The sequence below is a fragment of the Vidua macroura genome, chromosome 7, assembly GCF_024509145.1.
Source record: "Vidua macroura isolate BioBank_ID:100142 chromosome 7, ASM2450914v1, whole genome shotgun sequence".
NCBI lineage: Eukaryota > Metazoa > Chordata > Aves > Passeriformes > Viduidae > Vidua > Vidua macroura.
In genome coordinates this window covers 24,593,471-24,614,004 of record NC_071577.1, presented here as the reverse complement: position 1 = coordinate 24,614,004, position 20,534 = coordinate 24,593,471, and the positions used below count along the sequence as shown (strand labels likewise).

At 41.2% G+C, this 20,534-nt stretch overlaps 1 protein-coding gene across 1 annotated transcript in view; it reads left to right on the top strand.

Annotated features, from left to right (window-relative positions):
* Window positions 1–20,047, top strand: part of LOC128810357 (unconventional myosin-X-like) — a gene marked incomplete at its 5' end in the record, with an annotated part of 73,774 nt that extends 53,727 nt beyond the window's left edge. The window contains 16 exons of the mRNA XM_053983156.1: window positions 904–1,027; window positions 1,490–1,733; window positions 2,551–2,646; window positions 4,257–4,350; window positions 4,962–5,017; window positions 6,683–6,825; window positions 8,141–8,335; window positions 10,071–10,228; window positions 11,419–11,542; window positions 13,306–13,603; window positions 14,838–15,045; window positions 15,778–15,914; window positions 16,080–16,200; window positions 17,704–18,147; window positions 18,938–19,129; window positions 19,682–20,047. Of these exons, the coding sequence (XP_053839131.1) occupies window positions 904–1,027; window positions 1,490–1,733; window positions 2,551–2,646; window positions 4,257–4,350; window positions 4,962–5,017; window positions 6,683–6,825; window positions 8,141–8,335; window positions 10,071–10,228; window positions 11,419–11,542; window positions 13,306–13,603; window positions 14,838–15,045; window positions 15,778–15,914; window positions 16,080–16,200; window positions 17,704–18,147; window positions 18,938–19,129; window positions 19,682–19,795 (2,748 nt within the window). The remainder of the gene's footprint in view (window positions 1–903; window positions 1,028–1,489; window positions 1,734–2,550; window positions 2,647–4,256; window positions 4,351–4,961; window positions 5,018–6,682; window positions 6,826–8,140; window positions 8,336–10,070; window positions 10,229–11,418; window positions 11,543–13,305; window positions 13,604–14,837; window positions 15,046–15,777; window positions 15,915–16,079; window positions 16,201–17,703; window positions 18,148–18,937; window positions 19,130–19,681) is intronic.
* Window positions 20,048–20,534: the final 487 nt, after the last annotated feature.

Below are 20,534 nucleotides of genomic sequence, written 5' to 3'. Positions count from 1 at the left end.
TATTGGGCTCATCAGTGAGTAAGACTAATGAAAAAGCCAGTTGATACTTTGTCATAGTGTGAGCCGCAGGAAGTGATAACCACAGCTGAGTCAAGATCCCATCAGTAGCTGCTGTTCCAAGACTACCTGGTTTTTGAAACTTAATGCCAAGGGAGAGAATGGATGAGTGGACCAGGGATGAGATAAAAGAGGGTCACAGAGAAAAGATAGAAATAAAAATCAAAAGAAGTAACATGTGTTTGAGGAAGGAAAAGGTCTAAGGAACTGCCTTCATTAGTATTTAATTATTAAAGCAAATTGAAGGAAATTGTATTTAAGGTAAAGGAAATTATTTTGTGTGTGAAATACTTTCTCATGGCTGAGGGCCTTTATCTAATTGGAGAAGAGAGATGAGTAAATTCAGTACTATTATTTCAGTAATTCAGATTGATGTTTTTAGGGTTCAGTTATGCTGGACTGTGCTTTTTTCCCTGATCAACAAAAAGCAAGTAATTTCCTTGCTGGGGTTAAATCACTGTTCCATCTTGTCTGGCATTGTGGCCTTTCTGCCAGAAAAATCAGAAAACTTCTCCAAAATGAAAAATTCTCTCTTAATCCCATAAAATTAGATTTTGCAAGGTGGGCTGTGCCTTAAAAACAGGAAGTTCTGTTACTGCAGGGAAGTGGAGCTTTCTAGCCATGTCCACTGCTCTCCTTTCAGTATGAAAATTCCATGCTCTTGCTTTAGGCATTAATGGACAAGCTGTCAAGCCTCTACTTTTACTGTAGTGCTTTTTTTGCAAAGGGACTAGGTGTAGTTTTGCACCTTCTGATCATGTGACTTCTCTAACTCTGTTAACTACTCCAGTCCTCCTGTGACCAGGAGAACCCAAGTAGCCTATATATCTCTTCTTTTTTCTTTAGTTTCTGGAAAGTGAGGAAGAAGTGGATGTTTACATTGATACAGATGAAGAGTTTTGTAATGGACGAATCACTATCTTCAATGGTTCAGGCCCGCCCTATTTTCACAGTTACCTCTACATGAAAGGTAAGTGGATTTTGCCAAAACCGTGGATGGATGGGATCCAGGAAACCTGCTTTCCTCTTTTGTTTGTCCAGGATCATCATCTTTATTTGCTTTTAGTTCTCAGTTTATTTTCCTTTTTTTCTTCTTTTATTTAAAACAACAAATAAAGCGATAACTGGATGTCAGAGATACCTTTGCCACTGAGACTTAATTGTGCCTACTTGGTGTGGGCTTAAATGATTCATTCTCAGCTATGAAACTGAAGTCAGAACAAAAATACTTGAGTAGTGCAAGTATTTCTGCATTTTGCTTTTGTTTCACTAGTTTTGTTCTGTTTTTTTTCTATGTTTGGTTTCTCTCCTTCAGTTCCTTTTTTTCATGTAGGAACTGAAGTGGCAACTATTCCTGCCCAGGAGCAGGATGAGAATGGAAGCATGGCCCCTGTTGCGTGTCTGCTGAAATGTTGCTCCCTTGCTTTTGCAGGAGGTCTCATGAACCCGTGGCGGCGGCGCTGGTGTGTCCTGAAGAACGAGGCCTTCATGTGGTTCCGCACCAAGCAGGAGGCCCTGAAGTCAGGCTGGCTCTACAAAAAAGGCGGGGGAATGTCAACCCTTTCACGCCGCAACTGGAAACGCCGCTGGTTTGTGCTTCGAGAATCCAAGCTGATGTACTTCGAGAATGATAGCGAGGAAAAGCTGAAGGGGACTATTGATATCAGAAGGGCAAAGTGAGTGCAAAAAGAAATCCCTTTGATCCCTAGTACTCACTCTCTAAATCAGTAATGAAGGGTCCAGTGCTGCTGTTCATTGGCCTGTGTATCTCCCATGGTGCTTGGAGAAGCAGAAACAAAGGAAGAAAAAGACAATTACAACATCAAGTTTTACTCTGGAGGGAGTCTGCAATTACTTGATAGTTCTTTTCCCAGTCTTGCCTTTCATAATCCAGCAGAAGCTCTTTCCAAGCCATGGATGGAGCCAGACCAGGAGGGGCTAATTAAGTACATACCCCATGCGTTCTCTCCTACCCAGACTCCATCTGTTTTCTGGCTTCTCCAGGCATTTCACAGAGATATTATGAAGCTCACAGCGGGATTTTGAATTTGGCAGTATGTACTGTGCCTTTTCCTGAGTCCTGAATGCTCTTTCTGCTGCCATAGTCAATTCCTCAGCTCACGCTGTAAGAAAGGACAGAGTGGTCACCTTTTAGCATTATGCAGACCTGTAAAGTGCTAAAAAGAATGGCACACCTGACTTTGTAAGCAGATCTCTTATACCATCGTCCCTGTTATCTCTTTTTCCATTTAGTCTGCTGGTGTCTTGAAAATCCATATAATGCCTTAAGCTTTGGTTTTTAACTGTACAGATCTTTTTAAGCATCTTGATGCGTATTGGCGGAATTTTGTATTTCTGTCAGAGTTACAAGCCATCTGAACCAGTGCTTTCCCTTCTGTGTGGTGAGGGGTATGATGTGAAAGAATGGACCAGATGGAATTCAGGCCTGTGAAAGGTTTTCAGCTTTGGCTCTTGTGCTTTCTTGTCTTCCAGAGAGATTGTGGATATTCATGAAAAGGAGAATGCCTTGGACATTGTGACAGAAGACCGAGTTTACCACATTGTTGCAGAGTCACCAGAAGATGCTAGGTACAGCAGGGAGTTTTGTTAGGTTTGTTCATTCAGTGTAGGCCTGACCCAGCTACTCATGGGAGAGTTTGAGAAACGTAATCAATTCCCTTTTTCTGGGAAAAGGGGGGATTTGTTCCAGAGTGTCATTTCGTGCTCCCTGGGACGCATCACACCTACTTTGGGGACTGGATGTTACAGCTACCAAGGTTGTGGTTCAGTCTGGCAGTCACAGGACTGCCAGCTTCTCATGTGGCTGTGAGCATGTGGAATTCAAGGATTACTTCAGCAGACACACAAACCTTAATATAAACTGGAACATCTAATAGCTGATTTATTTATTTAATGGAATCTTGAATCAAACAAAAAGTCTATTCATGTTGTCTGTAAATGATTGTGAGAGCATCTGGGTTTTATCCAGGAGACAGAAAAAGGCTGCAGCTTATCAGAGTCTGTAGTGTCATCTGATAAAATCTTCCCAGTGCAAAGCAAACAAGTGACTCATGTCCTTCCTTCTTGGCATCCTGGCCAGACAGTGGGAATCAGTTGTTTAAGGGCAGGTTGGACCAAGTTAAGAGGTTACTGTCCCCAGCCACTCAGGTGTTCCCACTTTTACCAAGGCTTTTGCTCTCTCAGCCCTAATGGTGTAACTGTTTCTCTGATCTATTGATTCCGTGAAGTTATTTAGGGTTTATTATTATTTTGGTGTAGGAGAGTAAGGGGGAAGGTGTTTGGATACGATTTAACAGAAATAGACTGAAATAGAAGAACAGCCACATGGACAAGAAACAGGCAAATGTAGGGAGCAGTGGTGGAAGGAACAGTAACTTCTTAACCCAGAACTTCCACAACTGCAGTAGGCATGCCCTAAGATAACACTGCAGAACTGTTAGGATGAGTGTAAACCAAATGTGGCCTCTGTCTATGTCCTATCAGTCTCTCTTCTGAGGGAGAAGAAAGCACCAGCACTTGCAGTGGCAAAGGGCAGATTAGCAGATGTCACAGGGTATCCAGTTTGAGAATCCTCCGTGAAGCATGGATATTTCCTGATCTCACTGGAAGCTGCAGATAAGAATCTGCTTTTTCTGCAACAGTGATTAGCCTCCAGATATGTCTGTAAGTGAAGCCCTTTTGCAGACAAAAGACTTCACTCCAAATTCACTTATAAACAAATCCATGATTAATTGCCAGCCATATGACTTTCAAGTTTATTAGCAGATCAGAGAGAGACTAATCAAGAAGGTTCCCAGGCATCTCTAGGACTCTAGTCCAGGAAGATTCCCAACTAACCCTGTTTTTACAAGTGCTGTATGCTCTTCTCAGTCTGCTGACATGGGCTCCCTGTAAAGCCACTGCTTACTTAGAGTTCTTTGAATAACAAGTGGAAAACTGGATTTTGCAGGAGCAGCTGTCAGTGGATTGACGAAAGTGCACAGAATTTTCATGGATAAATAAGGAGGAAGGAAGACATTGGAATCTGGTATGATCAGCCCAAGAGATGTTTTGACATAGTATTCAGGAAATTGTGAATGAAGAAATTTTCCCACTGAAATCTTTCCAGGTTCCTTGATCGTGTTCTTGAGCCAGTTGCACTACTGACAGTTTAACTCTGATTCTGTTTTGATTGGCAGTGGCTGGTTTAATGTTCTGAGCCGAGTACACAGCGCTACAGCACAGCAGCTGAGGGAAATGCAGGATGAGCAGGCCAATCCAAAGAATGCTGTGGTGAGTTACTGTGCAACCAGCCTCTGGGCATGCTTGGAGCCCTCTGTGTTTAACTATTTGTGCATGTTATTCCAGGACATGCAGTGCTGTACTACTTAAGCAGTGTAAGAGACTTGGACATTGGTAATTATAAAGAAACAGCAAAGCTGGTAGCAAAGAGGGTAAGCAGTGGGGAACATGGTGCTTGTTGTGGGTTGCTCAGCTTGATCACAGATAGCTCTTCTCAGTGGGAAGAGAAGAGGGAGGCTGCCTCACACAGATAAAATGTCTTTGGATGGGACTAGTCTGGGTCACAGTTATTCCAGACAGAAGATAGCAGTTGGAAAAAACGGTGTATTTATGTATTTTGCCAGTACAGAGATAATAGCTAAGGTTATTTCAGACCTTCATAATATCCTCTGGAAACTTGTAACTGTTTTTCCTCCAGTCCTGTGGAGCCCCTTGCAATCTTATGCTGTTTAGAGAGCACGGATGACTCACTTGTGCCTTTCTCATGTGTTCATTTCTACTCAAGCTATTGGAATTCAGAGGAATGGTTCCAATTCCAATCCTGTTCACAGAGGAGAACACCTGTAATCTAAAATGCAACCTGTGTCTTCTTTACTCTACAGGGAACCCTGGATGTTGGGCTTATTGACTCTGTCTGTGCCTCAGACAATCCTGATAGGTAGGTACAGCAATCTGATCATCTCTTAAATCAGAAATTCCTTACAATATTTTTGTGGGTAGGTCCACGTTTCCTGTGGGGTTTGTATTTGTTTAAACTCATACATCTTCTTCTCCAAACAAATAAACATAGCTGAAATCTTTAGCTTGTTTCAACCAATGTCACTTCATAGGCATGAAGTCCATATATGTATTCTCTTCGAGTCAAAGTTTTTCCTTCAGCTCCTTAAAGATAAAACAACATAATCTCAATGCCAGAAAATTACAGTTTTATCTACTACTTGCACTTAACAAATATGTCCAGCAAAAGCAGCACTTGAATTTTTTCAACAGAGTAATTTTGAGTTAATCTTGTAAATTTAGGGGAAAGAAGCAAAATTGTGGAAGAATAATGGAGGAATTTAGAGATCTGTGTTATTCTTGATATCTTTGCAATGCAAGAGAGCACAGACCTTTAGTTAGTTAGTTTCAGAGAAAAGATGATGGGACATTTCATATCACTTTATGTTAACATTTAATTATTTCCCTGAACATATTAACAGGTTCAGCCAGGGCAAAGACACTCACCACAGTGCCAAAGTAAAATGTTAGCTATTAAGTTATTTATCTCTGTGGTCTGGGGACAGAGCCCTGGGCTCTCACACAGATTGCTAGGACTTTGTTTTTAGTAGTTTAGAAAATGCATTTCAGAAGTGAACTAAGATTTCATTGATGAAAGCATTTTAGGCAGTTCTCAGCCTGTACTCCTCATAATTAATCTGTGAACCTGTGAACATTGGAAACAAATAGTGAGCTTAGCAGTCAAAATTTGTTAATGTATGTGCTGAGGTATGCTTTTCTGGAATATCAGTGTTTGAAGCAATGTTAAACAAATTCTGAGGAGAATGCTTATTCTCAACCAACATTTTTATGCAGCTTATTTTTATATTCCATAGGTTTATGCATTTTTCTAACAGAGCTTGATTGCATCTTTTCCTTCATACTTGCATTCTACTTTTCAATTTCTGTATTTTCTCATAGAAATCTGGCTTTGCTTTCAAAGGTTTATGAGTCTATCCTCTTGGAACTGGTCATACTTCTATTTTTCTGTTTTCCTGTTTTTCTATTTTTCTGTAAAGCATCAATTCTGTACAGAATTGTGAATATTCTTTTGGTAAGATACAGTTGCAAGAGAAGGACAAAGTCATCCAGGAGCAACACAACATTTTTCTTCTGTTTTGTCAGGATCAGCTCATCCTTTGTAAAACCAGTCTCAAACATGTTTTAGCTGATCCTACTGAGACTAGTGTTTGCTATTGCATCACTGGTTTTAATAAGTATGAGGAGAATGGCTGTCCCAGCTCACCCCAGTGCTACAAGCACTGGTTCACTCCAATCTGTCAAAGTCCTTTGCTAATGAGCCAAGGACATTTTACAGCTGCTTATTAGATAATTAATATTTTCTAGTATTTGGAAGTAGCTTTTGAAAGATACTTATTTTCATTGAGCTGGTCTCTGCATTCATCAGTTGACAGAGCAACTGAAGAAAAGTTGATCTTAAGTATTTCTGCACTCCTCTGTAGTTTGAATTCTTCCTGTTTATGGGAAGGTAAAAAACATGACTTCGGGTGTGCTGTGAGTTACTTGCATGGTTATGACTAATTTTAATACTTTTGTTTTCTGGCAGACCGAATTCTTTTGTGATCATCACAGCCAATCGTGTGATTCACTGCAACAGCGACACTCCTGAGGAAATGCATCACTGGATTTCCCTGCTGCAGAAACCCAAAGGCGAATCCAAGGTGGATGGCCAGGAATTCCTTGTGAGAGGTGAAAGGAAATACATGCAATTACATGTGAAACTCATCTTCTGCTTATAATCTGACAGGGAGATTTGATTGTTGCTAATTCAGTCTAGGGTTTAGCTGTTCCCCAAAGACTCTCATTCTCTGCCCCCCCCCACACCTTCCTGCCTGCTGTTTGCCATGTCATGTGTGTGCTAGCCCTGGATTTTATCTAATTCCCTGCCGGGTGGAAAAAAAATTGCTTCATATGTTTCATTTTCTGATGATAGTTCTAGCCTATTTAAACATGTCTGGCAAATGCCACCAGGGAATAGGAAGGAGCATGGCTGCTGATGAGCAGCAGCTGGCTTAGATGGACTATAACATGACACTGTGGCTTTTGTTGGCAGCTCAGTTCCTTCTGACACCTGTCATGTAGAGAGGGAGGGAGCGAGAGAGATCTTTGTGGGATTGCTGCTGTCCTCAGCTAAACTAACTAACCTGGTTATGGTAGACATAGTAGGGTGAGAAGAATTCTCTGAGGTTGAGCAAAAGGTTTAAATTACATCTTTAGTCAGAGCTTAGTTGAAGATGGTGGAGCATGAATAGGGATCACACATATATTGCAAAATAGTCACCCATTTGTTTTAATTATTTTAAATTTTCTCTATATTTTGAGCTCATCACATGTATGATGACACTCCTGATCCAGTCTGTGGAAAGCAAGTGCATGAGCAAATTGCCTTGCATCTTTCAGAAATATCTATGAAAAAATAAATGCCATGGAGTGGTCATGGCAAGGCAGAAGGACAGAAGAAGAGGGTCACCAAAATGTGGCAAAAGCCTTCCACTATTAAAAATTTCAAGGAGATTGAATGATACAAAGTAGACTAAAAGACAACAGTTTGAGTACCTTAACTTCAAAATACTTAATTGCAAGGCAACAGTTCCTTTTATCTAGTATTGTTCATTAGTCAAAGAGAAAAAGGAATGATCCTTTGCTGAGTGTGCTCTGCTCTTCCTAATAAGATGTCTCTGTAACAGCAGAATAGACATAAAGGCGTATATTCAGGAAGATCTATACATTTTCTTTTTTTCTGAGCCTCTTGGTTCAGTCCCACCTTTTCTGAACGTTTTGTCTTGTGGGTGGACATTGCTTTTTACACCTCTGAGTAGAAAATGATCTTTCTGACAGCTTTAGCAATGCAGGCTATAATTTTTTTCTGTTGAAGTATTGAATTTTCTTAATCTTTCTTTTTTGTCCTTTATTTTGCAAAAAATCTAAAATGACAGTGAAATTATTTGTCCTGACCATGGGAGCAAGAGAAGTGCGTAATGACATGTTTGTGTTTCTGTGCTAGGCTGGCTTCATAAGGAGGTTCAGAGCAGCAACAAGATGTCCTCTCTGAAGATGAAGAAGCGCTGGTTTGTTCTGACAAACACTGCCCTCGACTACTACAAGTCATCCGAGCGCACAGCTGCCAAGCTCGGGACGCTCGTGCTCAACAGCCTCTGCTCCGTGGTGCAGCCCGACGAGAGGGTCTTCAAAGACACAGGTGAGAGGGAGACGGTGGTAAAGAGCAGACTCCAGGTGTGCAGCTCCTGAAGAGGGGATGGTGCGGGACTGTAGTGGTGTGGCATGTTGAGAAGGCAGTCTTGATGTCATCTGAGGCTTTGTGTCTGCCTGCAAACATCTCTGCCCGTAGAAGCTGTAAGAGATTTGCAAAGTGTGCAAGTGACTGTGTGTGCCTCACACCTGACACAGGTACAGAGTGCTAATGTTTCTCACTGAGTACAGCCACTGCTTATCTCAGTGTTCCCCAGGCAAGGTAACAGGTGTGAGTTCCTGTAGTTGACACTAATTATTAGTACATCTCCAGAACTGTCACTTTGTAGCATGACCTACATTTGTCTCTGAGGTCAGTTAATCTCTTAAATAGCAGTCATCCCAAACACTGTAGGGGATGTACAGTGTATGTGTTATGGTACCACTCAACTTGATAGAAACAAAAGATAGCAAAGGCCTGTGTTTGCTTTCTGTGCAACATGACAGTTGGAAGGGCAGGATCTGGCATGATCCTCCATTGCATGCCTTAGGAGTTGGAAGAGAACCCAGGTTATGGGATAAAGGGTGAATCCCCCATACAAAGATTGTGAACCTTAGAAAAAGACTTGAAAAACTGGACATTTGAATACTGGAGTTGTTTGGGATACCTTTTAAAAAGGCTAGAAGCTGGAAGTATTTAAAAAGTGTGATGTGATGAAATTTATTCTGCTCATTCACAAGAAAGTGTCCACATTTTTGGTATCAACAGATGTCTAGGGCTGCCTTTAGCAGATAGAATTGACGTCGCTTTGACACGTTCTCTCAGGTTGTCAAACATATTTTTAAAAGTTCTGAGAGTTGATTTGGCAATGTGACTAGGCACATTGTGTGTAGAGTGGTCATTTTTTCAAGTGATTAACAGGATAGTGTAGTCCAAATGCTGTCTGTGAAGGTGAGCTGCCTGGTTGGCAGGCAAGTAGTCAGGTTACACTGCAAGATACTTGCATCTTGGAAAGCTGTCTTTGTACCAAAATCTGGACTGGGACTTCCCTGTTGATAAATCTGTTTTGGGAATGGGGATGTTAATGTCTACCTAGTGGATTTTAACCAGACACACTGTATACTGCTATGAAAGCAGCAGGGGTTTTTCATCAACCACAAGCTAATGTGCAGGCAAAAAGAGAATCAATGGCCTCTTAGTAACCAAGTCCAACCATTAGCCTAACATTGTCAAGTCCACCACTAAGCCATGTCCCTAAGTGCCACATCTACACATTTTTTAAATGCCTCCAGGGGTGGTGATTCAGCCATTTCCCTGAAGAGTCTATTGGCAGTCCTTTCCTCTTGTCCTATTGCTTGTTACTTGGGAGAAGGGACAGACTTCCACCTGGTTACATCCTCCTTTCAGGTAGTTGTAGATAGTAATTAGTCCCCCTTGAGCCTTATTTTCTCCAAGTTAAACACCCCCAGCTCCCTCAGCCACAAGTCCTCACACATTAAAGCTGTCCTCACAGGACTTGTGCTCCAGACCCTTGCCCAGTTCCATTGCTCTCATTTGACACCCAAGATGATCTGCTCCATAGCCTTCCCTGGTATCAAGGCTGAACTGATGGACCTGTAGTTCCCCAGATTCTCCTTCTGGCCCTTCTTGTAGGTGGATGTCACATTTGCTAACCCCTGATCAGCTACATAATATGAAAGCCAGTTTCACCTTCCAGCTTTGTTTCCACTTTTGTTCTGCACAGGCTACTGGAACATCATAGTCCACGGGCGGAAGCACTCCTACAGACTGTACACGAAGCTGCTGAATGAAGCCATGCGCTGGGCCTCTGCCATTCAGGGTGTCATTGACAGCAAAGTTCCCATAGAAACACCTACCCAGCAGCTCATTCGTGACATCAGGGTAGGTGGCATCCTGCGAATCCCCACACGAGTTGGGAGCAGCCAGACCACCACTGGCCTAACCTAGTCATTGCTGAGAATGTGGCAAAAAACAGGGTTACTGTCTTAAGGGGAAAATGAAAAAGGGTAAAAAAATAAAAACCACACAACTGTGCAACAAAAAAAATATCAAATATTGCATGAATTTTATTTTGCTAGCTGATCTGCATAAGTCTAGACTATGACTCTGTGCAATTAAAAATTGCACGCAGGATTACACCATCAAGTATTTGCAAATCTCTGCTCCATCCTTTCCGCTCCTAAGCATCTCTCAGATGCAAATACAAAAAATTCCATTCCTACCGGCCATCTGACTTTGATGTACCCTGAAGTTCTCTTCATACCTTAGGCTTGCATGGTTAAGTATCAGAGTAAAGGGTGGAAAGATAATATCCTTCAAAATAGCAGAAATTTTACTACAGGAGTAATTTTTGAGAATAAACTTGCCAGAAACTTTGGTGTATAAACCTGGAATCATTTAAGAGGACACACCAAACCAAATTTCAGAAGAAATGTGTTTGTGATGAGATCTAATCTAGATGCAATTAGATAGTTTGTATTTAGGAAGAAAGAGCTGGGAGTGATTGTAGAAGACTGTGGAAAACTTCAGCTCATGGTTCAAGGACAAACGGAGCATAATGTATTACTAGGAAGAAGTCTAGGACAAAAGGCAGAAGAATGTGATCCAGTGTGTATGGTAGTGACAAGTCCGATTTTGAACACCTTGGAGCATTTTGGTTATTCATTCTGTAAACACATATAGCACAACCAGACAAGTTGAGAGCAGGCTCATTATTACACACTGAAAATGGTTGAACTGTGATCAGAAAGCCCATTAACCATGTCCTGTTGAAAGCTTGAAGGACACAGGAGAGAGGGATCATGCCACATATATTATGCAAGCCACGCTTGAAGGCAAGATTCTGTGCTTAGTGACCTGTGGGATGATGTAGCATGGCAATTCTTATGTTTAATTTTCAGAAATAACGTACAGGGTAATTTTTAGATACAGATTATGCTTTGATCACTTAGTCCCCCTAGGCACCTCCAGAAATTTAGAAAAGGTGGTTGAGCTTGAACCTAAATGTGTAAGGACATCCTGCAAAAGACTGTGTCTGTTTGAGGATAATGATTTTTTGCTTTCTTTTCCAGGAAAATAGCACAAACTTTGAAGTAGTGGAACAGACGTATAGGAGGAACCCAATCTTGCGATACACCCAGCACCCTTTGCACTCCCCACTGCTCCCGTTACCGTATGGAGATGTCAGTGTCAACTGTAAGTATTTTACCCAAGTGGCAGAATCCATTCTCATTTTGAGGGTCACTGAGGAGCCTGAGCACCACAAAATGGGTCTGTAAGATCTCTCTGTGCAGGTGAAGTCTGTTTGGGACAGTGTGGCCTACAGGGTTCAGGGAGGGAACAGTCCCTTTCTCTGCCTTTCTTCTCGGGACTGTGTTCCATGTTCACTGCCTCTTATGGGAACATTGTATCTTAGAGTAAAAGAGGGGAGATAGTTTCATCATCCATCCAGGGGAGATGCAGCCTGTCATCCTTTAGCCACAACTGGGTTGCGAGTGGCTCCAGTGGAAAGACTACAACAGGATTACATCATGCAGCTGGCAGTGGGGTAGTATTTCTACAGAAGCTGCTGTAAAACCAGACTAAATGAACCCTTATTTCAAAAGTGTCAGAAACATGAAAGAGCTAGAGTAATGAGCCACCAGAAACCAAAGTGATTTGTTGATGATTACAGACTGTTTGACATACTAAAACTGAAAGCTGCTGAAGAACTATAGAAGAATGTCTCATGTGGAGTGACTGAGCCACAGAATCTTTTAAGAAATTAATTTCAATCAAAGTAATGTATATGGGAAAAACAGTCTGCCACACAGGTAGTGATCTAGCTGTGCTTAGGAAAGTGAAAATCAATTTACATAGCTTTATGAAAATGTCAACTCTAGTGAGTACAGAAACAAAACAGCTAATGTAAGGTTTTGAGAGCTTAGAAAAAGAAAAAGTCTTTGTGCAGCTGTATATGAATAGTGCACCTGTATCTTGAGTACAGGATACAGTTTTGCCTTCTATGTCTCATCAAAGATATATAGGAGATGTAAAAACCTACCCAAAGATGATCAAAGGTACAGAAGAACTTGCCTACAATTAAGTGACAAAATAGAGAGCGGGATTCTTTAGCCTCAAAATGAAATTTTTAGGGCCAGAAGACTGTCATGGAGAAAGTGAAAGGATATTAGGTATGTCACAATAGAAGGATCCAATTACATGTCAGATTAAAAGCACAGAAAAAATGAATTCTGAAATAGAGGAAAAATACAGAACAAACACACTGTGGAACTTACTTTTTAGAACTGTGTCTTTGTATTGTACAGTTAATACATGGCCACTGGGGAAGCAGTGACTGTACAGGAGATTGAGAAGGACCTAAAGCCCCAGAGATGTGCAAAGGAGAATGCAAGCCTGCATCTGAATGGTATCACATGTGTCTGAGCAGTTCAAAAAAGCAGACATTTAGGTGGTCAAAAAACAAGTTTTGGTGCAGGCATTTTAAATCTAAACAATAGGTATAAGATGCATTTGTGGTAGAGCAATTTGCTTAAGTTCTGTGTTGGCCCAGGGGTCAAAGCTAATACAGGCACAACACAGAATTTTGGAATTACACAAGCCAGGCCACATTCCATTATTTGGTTGCAGACACTGAAGCCTGAACTAGATTTCAATGTTCATTTCCCTTAAAAATATTACTCTGCTTTTCTGTGCAGTGTTTTCAAAAATACACTTGGAGTGTATTTTTGTGGGAGTGGTGACAAATCAGATGTGGCAAATACAAATTAAAACTGCATTTGAACATTTGGAGAGGAAGCATTAATGAACTTCAAGTATAAATTGAAGTTCAGGATATGCGCTGATGCTCAGGTTGCTGTTCTTCCATGACAGAGGAGTACAGTTGACGGTAGTACTGCTGGGCCAGTAGAAAATGAGGGAGATGCTCACCTCTTGTCATCTTTGTGATTGTTCCCCAGTGCAACAAGAGAAGGGTTACAGCAGCTTGCAGGATGAAGCAGTGAAGATCTTTAACTCCCTTCAGGAAATTGAGACAGTGTCTGACCCCATACCCATTATCCAAGGCATCCTGCAGACCTGCCATGACTTAAAGCCCCTCCGTGATGAAGTGTACTGTCAGCTCATCAAGCAAACCAACCACATGCCACACCCCAACAGTACTGCGAACCTGCACCACTGGCAGCTGATGACCTGTATGAGCTGCACTTTCCTGCCCAGCAGAGGGATCCTGCGCTACCTCAAGTTCCACCTCCGAAGGTAAATGTCTCTTTTGTTTGCAGCTTGTTTCCTTTTGCTCTGCTGATCTTCCACTGCCTGTTGTAATTACTGTCTCACCCTCTTGCTGTGCAGACATCTTCCTGTGGTGTTTTGGCCTCCTACCTTTGCCCAGTTCTTACCACCAGCTTTTTTGTGTATTCAGACTCCCCCCACTTTGCCACCCATCTGTTGTGTAAGTTACCCAAACAGAATACCATGAGACTGTGTTGCAGTGGATTTACAGCTGAGACCTGCTGCTTACTAATGTACATATAAAAATTATCAACTTGCGGGAAAGGTGAGGTCTGTACTTCCATACTCATGGAAATCTGTCCTACCTTGTAGCTGGCACAGGCAAAAAGCATACTATGAAGTACGAGAGATACTGTAAATCCAATTTATAATTTTTCAAGATTTATTTAACTAAGCACATAATGCTTGCAATTAGTATTTTTAATCTGTTTTAACCTCCCATTTTCCTGAACTAAATAATTTACATTTCTTCCCAAGTCATCTTCAGCATCCAGTGCAGCTTTACAAGGCAGTCTGCACTGGGCTGATCTGCAGCTGTGTAACCTTGCTCCATTCCTAATGATAAGATCGATAAAATCTATTTGATTCCTTCCAAGCTAGGAAAGAGTGAGATGAGTTTTGTGTCAGTACACCAAATAGCTACCTCTGTGGCCTGGATCTAAGAGATGCAGATACTCCATGGAGCCATTTCATTGTTTTATCACTAGAGTTGCAAATAATGTTATACTTAGACCTGCTGGTCTTGGATGGAAGAGAACGGTGTACAGGCATCTGCTTTCTATCTTAATTCTCAAACATACTGTAGAAGTGGCTCAAACACAGCCAGCGAATTAAAACAAACAAACAAACAAAACCAAACAAAAACATTAAGAATAAATGAAAAAAGTGTACATTTAATTTCACAGTTTTTAGTCACAGATTTGTAAATTGAGATTATCAATTCTGCTGTCTTCACCTGTCACTAAACTCCTGAAACTTTGCACTGCTTATTTCATACATTGCTGAGAAATGCCACTGAAGTGACTTTCAAATGACTAGTAAAAGCAGATTGTATGGTTTAGGAAATAAGCTTGATTTTTGTGTGGTTGCTTTTGACATCAGCATCTCTACCAAACTCTTCACTTGCAGTAGTGTCATTTTTATGGTAATGTGTTGTTCACTGTGTAATGGGGTGTTTTTTTTTGCTTCTCTTTACAATTAGGGTAAAAGATCTCTTTCCAGACTCAGAAATAGATAGGTATGCACAGTTCATAAGTGATTCCCTGAAGAGAACAAAGACGAGGGAGTTTGTGCCCTCCCAGGAGGAAATACAGGCTCTTCTTACCCGTGAGGAAATGACCACGACAGTGTATTGCCATGGTGGTGGCTCCTGCAAAATAACCATCAACTCCCACACCAGCGCTGGGGAGGTAATGCATTAGTAGGATTAACCAGATGTGAGCACATCTGTGTCTGGAGAGTGGGTCTGTTGAAGCACACCCTTTTCCCCTTAATTTCCAATTTTTTTTTTTTTAAATTACAATTCTTTTGCTATATCTTTGGGCAGAGTTCATTTTATTCTACAAGGCCAGTGCCCAGGTGGTAGAGTATCGCTTGAAAATTGTGTTGCAAAATCGAAACAGTTCTGGTGTTCTGCCCTTTGTCTGAAACTTGCTAAACACAGTTTTCTGGACAAGGAGAAATTCCAGTTCATAATGGAATCCTTCTGAGAGGGTTAGTCTACCAGTAACTTAATCATTAGCAGGTCAGAAGCAGGATTCCAGGTTGCAGTAGTCATGTCTGTGAAAACAGTGCTAAACAGAGCAGAAAGTGGAATTGTTCTAGAGGTACTGAGAATGTCATTGTGACATCTGAATCCATTACGTGCCTATATCTTGTGCAGAATTCTAATTCCCCCATCCTCAAAAGAGTAATGAAGATTGAAAAGATTCAGAGAAGAAAAGCAAGGATGATCAAATATAAGTAATGACTTAATTGCAGGGAATGATCTTTTAGGGTTAGAATTCTTTAATCTGAAAACAAGGAAATGAAGGGAGAAATGTGATGGAGATGTATGAAATGATAGGTGTCCTGAAGAGGTACTGATTCTTCATTGTGAAAGGGGGACTGATGCCTACTGTGTGCTGTGTCTGATTTTGCAGGTGGTTGAAAAGCTGATCCGAGGGTTGGCAATGGAGGACAGCCGGAATATGTTTGCACTCTTTGAACATAATCAGCAGGTTGACCGTGCTGTGGAGAGTCGGGTGATTGTGGCTGATATCTTGGCCAAGTTTGAGAGGTAAAAGAATGTTTCATGAAACCTTTAATTCCCAGTTGGATGTAACACTGGATTTCAGAGTCCGGGGTTACCTTCAGATTGTGACTTGCACTATGGACATTCCAGTACCATGGTACTTCTCCTTACTGGTTGTTTTTTTTTTTTTTTTCCCTTCTCATTTTACAGACTTGCTGGCTCTGAAGAAGAGGAGGAAGGACAGTGGCAACTGTATTTTAAGCTTTATTGCTTCTTGGATATTGAGAATGTTCCCAGAGATGGCGTGGAATTTGCCTTCATGTTTGAGCAGGTAAGCTAACTCTGAGAGAATGATTTGGTTTCCAGCATGGCAAAAGCACACAAGAGGATACAGAAAACTGGTTTACCTTTCATTACAAATGGGAATTCTGGTTGTAGCAGAAGAATTTGGTGTGTTGGATTTTTGCCTGGAATCTACTAAGGAGATAGACCATGAAATTTTCTAGGGAAGATGAGCATTAGAACAAAAGCAAGAAAAATTAGCAAAGGCTTAGAAAAAAGGAAATTATTTTTTTTAAAAACTTGGTCTTTAATTTTAGAAGGCAGAGAAATTCAAGTAATGATTTAAGAGAATTATTAAAAGTAGCTGCTTGCAGAACATAAATGTAAAGAAAACTGGAAAAATCTATCTATCTATCTGCAAATCAGCTTGCAAGAACAGCACATCCTTGGGATGTTACCAGAACTAACTATGAAACATCTTCTGGGCAATTTCTTTTGATTAACAGAGAGGCACTAGAAGAGTAGTGCAGACAAAGGAAAGGAGAATGTAGTTAACAATATTTATCTGCTGAGTAGTCTGTTATTTTTTTAAGTCACTGTACTCTATAGCACAATGATGCTGGCAAGATCAGAGATTGCACTGATAAGAAAGAGCCTTGCAGCTGGGATGTAAAACTAAACCAGCTGGAGCACCAGCTGTGTGATTTGTCCCACCTGTATTACTTCAGTGAACACTGACCTTGCCTCAGAAAATCAAAGAAAATTAACTGTGTTAATAGCAGTCAGTCATGAAGACTGAAACTCACTGATAGTCAAGTGCATGGCATGTACATCACCCAGATGATGGTTCATTTCTTGAAATGAACATCAAGCATTGTTAGCTAGAGAATGTCTAGAAAACAGCCAGGAGCACGTGGTGCTCTGTGGAACCTCACTTGTACCAAACTCTCTCTTGACAAGGATTTTAGTCTACACAGCTTTAACTGGCAAAGAGAAGTAACAGTAGGAGAGTAGGTGTTACCCAGACATTAGAGGGATGTGCAAAAAGCCCCATTAATAGATTTCACAGAAAAACAGGCAAAGGGAAACGAAGATTGGTGGAGACATCAGGTGAAGGAGGAAGAGGTGGGAGATACTTTTGTGTAATGAAACTGAGGTTAAGAATCTTGAATTTATTATATATTACTCTGGTGTTGAATATAATCTTCACTCAGGAGCTGTAGCTGATACAGCACAAAAACAAATTGCTTCAATTCTGGTCTCTCCCATCTGTTCCAGATCTAAAAGGTCCTCATTGTGGGGCTTTCTGTACAGGATAGGAGCCCCTCAAAGATCTCTGTCCTGTTCAGGCTTGCAGAAAGGGGTGTTGCCCCCCGTATCAACCGCTTGCAGACTCTGACATATTTATTACAATGTCTGCTCTGACTCTTGAATGATGTCTATCCTACTCAGATCAGCAGATGTGACAGGAATCTCTACCTCTACCTGGACCCAGATGTGAATAAAGTGTGCTTTTGCTTTCTAACGAATTTGGGGGACTTTTTGTTTATAGGCTCACGAAAGCCTCATAGCTGGTCATTTTCCTGGGCCGGAGGACACTCTGCAGCGTCTAGCAGCTCTGCGGCTGCAGTATCTTCATGGAGATTATTCCAAAATAAGCTGGACCCTTGATGGAATCTACCCAGTTAACAGGCTGAAATCCAAAATACTGCACTCAACAAAGAGCAGCAGCAGTCACACTCTGGAGAGGAGACGGACCAGCTTCCTTGAAGGGACATTGAAGCGCAGCTTCAAGACAGGCTCTGTAAAGAAGCAGAAGGTAGAAGAGGAGCAGATGATGGAGATGTGGGTAAAAGAAGAGCTTTCAGCTGCTCGGGCAAGCATAGCACAAAAATGGACCAAGCTGCAGGGAGTCTCTCAGCATCAGGCCATGGTGAAATACATGTCCATTGTAAAGGAGTGGCCAGGTTATGGGTCGACCCTCTTTGATGTTGAGGTGAGTGATTAGTGAACTCCTAAAACCACAGCTGAGGAGAGGTATCAGCCTGGAGAACAGATAAAGCTGTGTGTAACAGATGGGAATTTTGTGAACTGGATACATTTTGCCTTAATAATCTCAGGGAAAGCCTGTAGTATCACAATATCTAAGAGTTATGACACAGAGAGCACAGAGAAAGCAAGGCAGGGCATCCTGGTAAATGAAGGGAGACAATGGATTCCCACTTTGTGTGGGATAATTGTGTAGAATAATGGTGGAATGGGGGAGCAGAGAGGGGTTTAAGAATGTGGTGGCTAGTGAAAGTCTAAGTAAAACAGAGCTCTGCTATTCTTGCCAGCAAAAAGTGCAATCCTGGTCGGCAGCAGTACAACAGAAACTGTGCAGACTGAGGCATGTACAGCACTGCTCAGCCTGCCACAGTAGGAGGCCACAGTTCACTTCTGTCAGTTTTGCTGCTGCCAAGGTGGATCACCATGGGAAGTTGCTTGCACTCACTGCATTATATGTAAAATAAGAAGTGGAATATTGACTTGCTGCATCACTTCAAAATCTGATGAGAGCTGTTCCCTATTACAATTATTTATTACTCAACTAGTATTTGACTCACAGCTGTATCACTTCTGAATCTTTGCAGAAGTGCCTCCAGCATAGATTCTGCAAGTACCCTGGTTTGTGTATTGAATTGAAATGTCCTATAAGAGCTAGAAACAGAGGGCTTTTTCTTGACTGGAAAATTATTTGATCCTCCACTGCATTTATGCAAAAGGTCACGTTTCTCTTTCTGCAGTGCAAGGAGGGTGGATTCCCCAATGATCTCTGGCTTGGCGTCAGCACAGAGAATGTGTCTGTCTACAAACGAGGGGATCCTAAACCACTAGAAACTTTCCAGTATGAGCACATTGTTTTCTTTGGAGCACCACAGCCCAACACCTTCAAAATTACAGTGGATGAGAGAGAAATGTTCTTTGAAACCTCCCAGGTATGTGAAAACACACAGCCACTTCCGTTAAGCTTCAAGGAATAGAGAGGTTTCTGTGCAAGAACTCTTGACTAATGGACTACATAGCCAAGGGAAAAGATAAAGGGAGCTTAAGCCTAAAGGGCGTGGTACCTCTTGAATACAGGGATGAACAAAAAAAATAGGCTGGTCAGAAAGTGAAGGAGGTTAATTAGTGTTCCAGTGCATCAAGAGTTTCCAGTTCTAGGTGTTCTTCACTTTGCCTGTTTTTTTTTTCATTCCTTTCCAGTAGATGAATGGGGTGTTTCACAAACTTAAAAAAAAGAAGAGTTTCAGTAGAATGGAAGTTGCTTTTCTTTGAGCTACAAATATTTTAAAGTATTGCTACAGCAGCACACAAACTTGTCAAGCCTTTCTCTTCTTACTGGCATGTTCACATTTAGTATTAACATGCAAAATTGATTGTGTCATGACTTTGGAGAAGGGGAATCTCTTTCAGCAAAATGTCCTGTATGCCTCAGCGTGCTGAGGTTTTCAAAGTGCTTATGCTGTGTTGCTGTGTTCTCTCCCCAGGTGGGCGAGATAATAAAGATCATGAAAGCATACATCAACATGATCGTGAAGAAACGCTGCAGTGTCAAATCAGCCACCAGTGTGGACAGTCATGCAAGCATCTGGACTAGGTGATACGGATGAACTGGCACTAGTTTAGTCATTGGTATTTGCAACTTGCCAGCACAAGTGTAGCAAAGATGTTTTTTAAGAATTCAACTGACTACTGTATTTAAAACCTGAAGTGACATCTACAGTACCATAGGATTTGCACCTCTGCCCAAAGACATTAAACAGTTACAACTGTTGTGAAATACTAATCACCCAAAACTTGTTTTCCCCTTGCTTGTTTGATGAACAATGTACCTTAAAGAAGCAAAGGCAGAAGCATCCTCCTGCTCCGTGTCCTCTGTGCTGCTTTCACTATCACCTGTCTTACTGGCAGAAAAATTTACAAGGATCATTTCTGCAGGACGAGAGACAGACTTAAGCTTCCTTAAGAATTTTGAACATGCAGACATCTGGGATCATGTGATCACAACATGGTCTGCTGAAAGAATATTTATTTATTTTGCAAACAAATCTAAAAATATAAATCACTGTGGTTTTTTTTTTTGTTGTTTTTTTTTTGTTTTTTTTTTTTTTTTTTTTTTTTTTTTTGTTTTGTTTTTTTTTTTCAGGATATACTAACAATCTGATCTGGTCTTAAAAAGAAAAAGCCCTTATATAATTGAAGCCAAATAGTCCAAGAGAGAGGTCAGCCCCTACTTGAGAGAGCATTAAACAAAGAAATAAATAAAAACACCCAAGGTTTACCTTCCAGTAAAAGTTCACAGGTACACGACTGTAAAAAGTGGCACTTTCAGTTAAAATA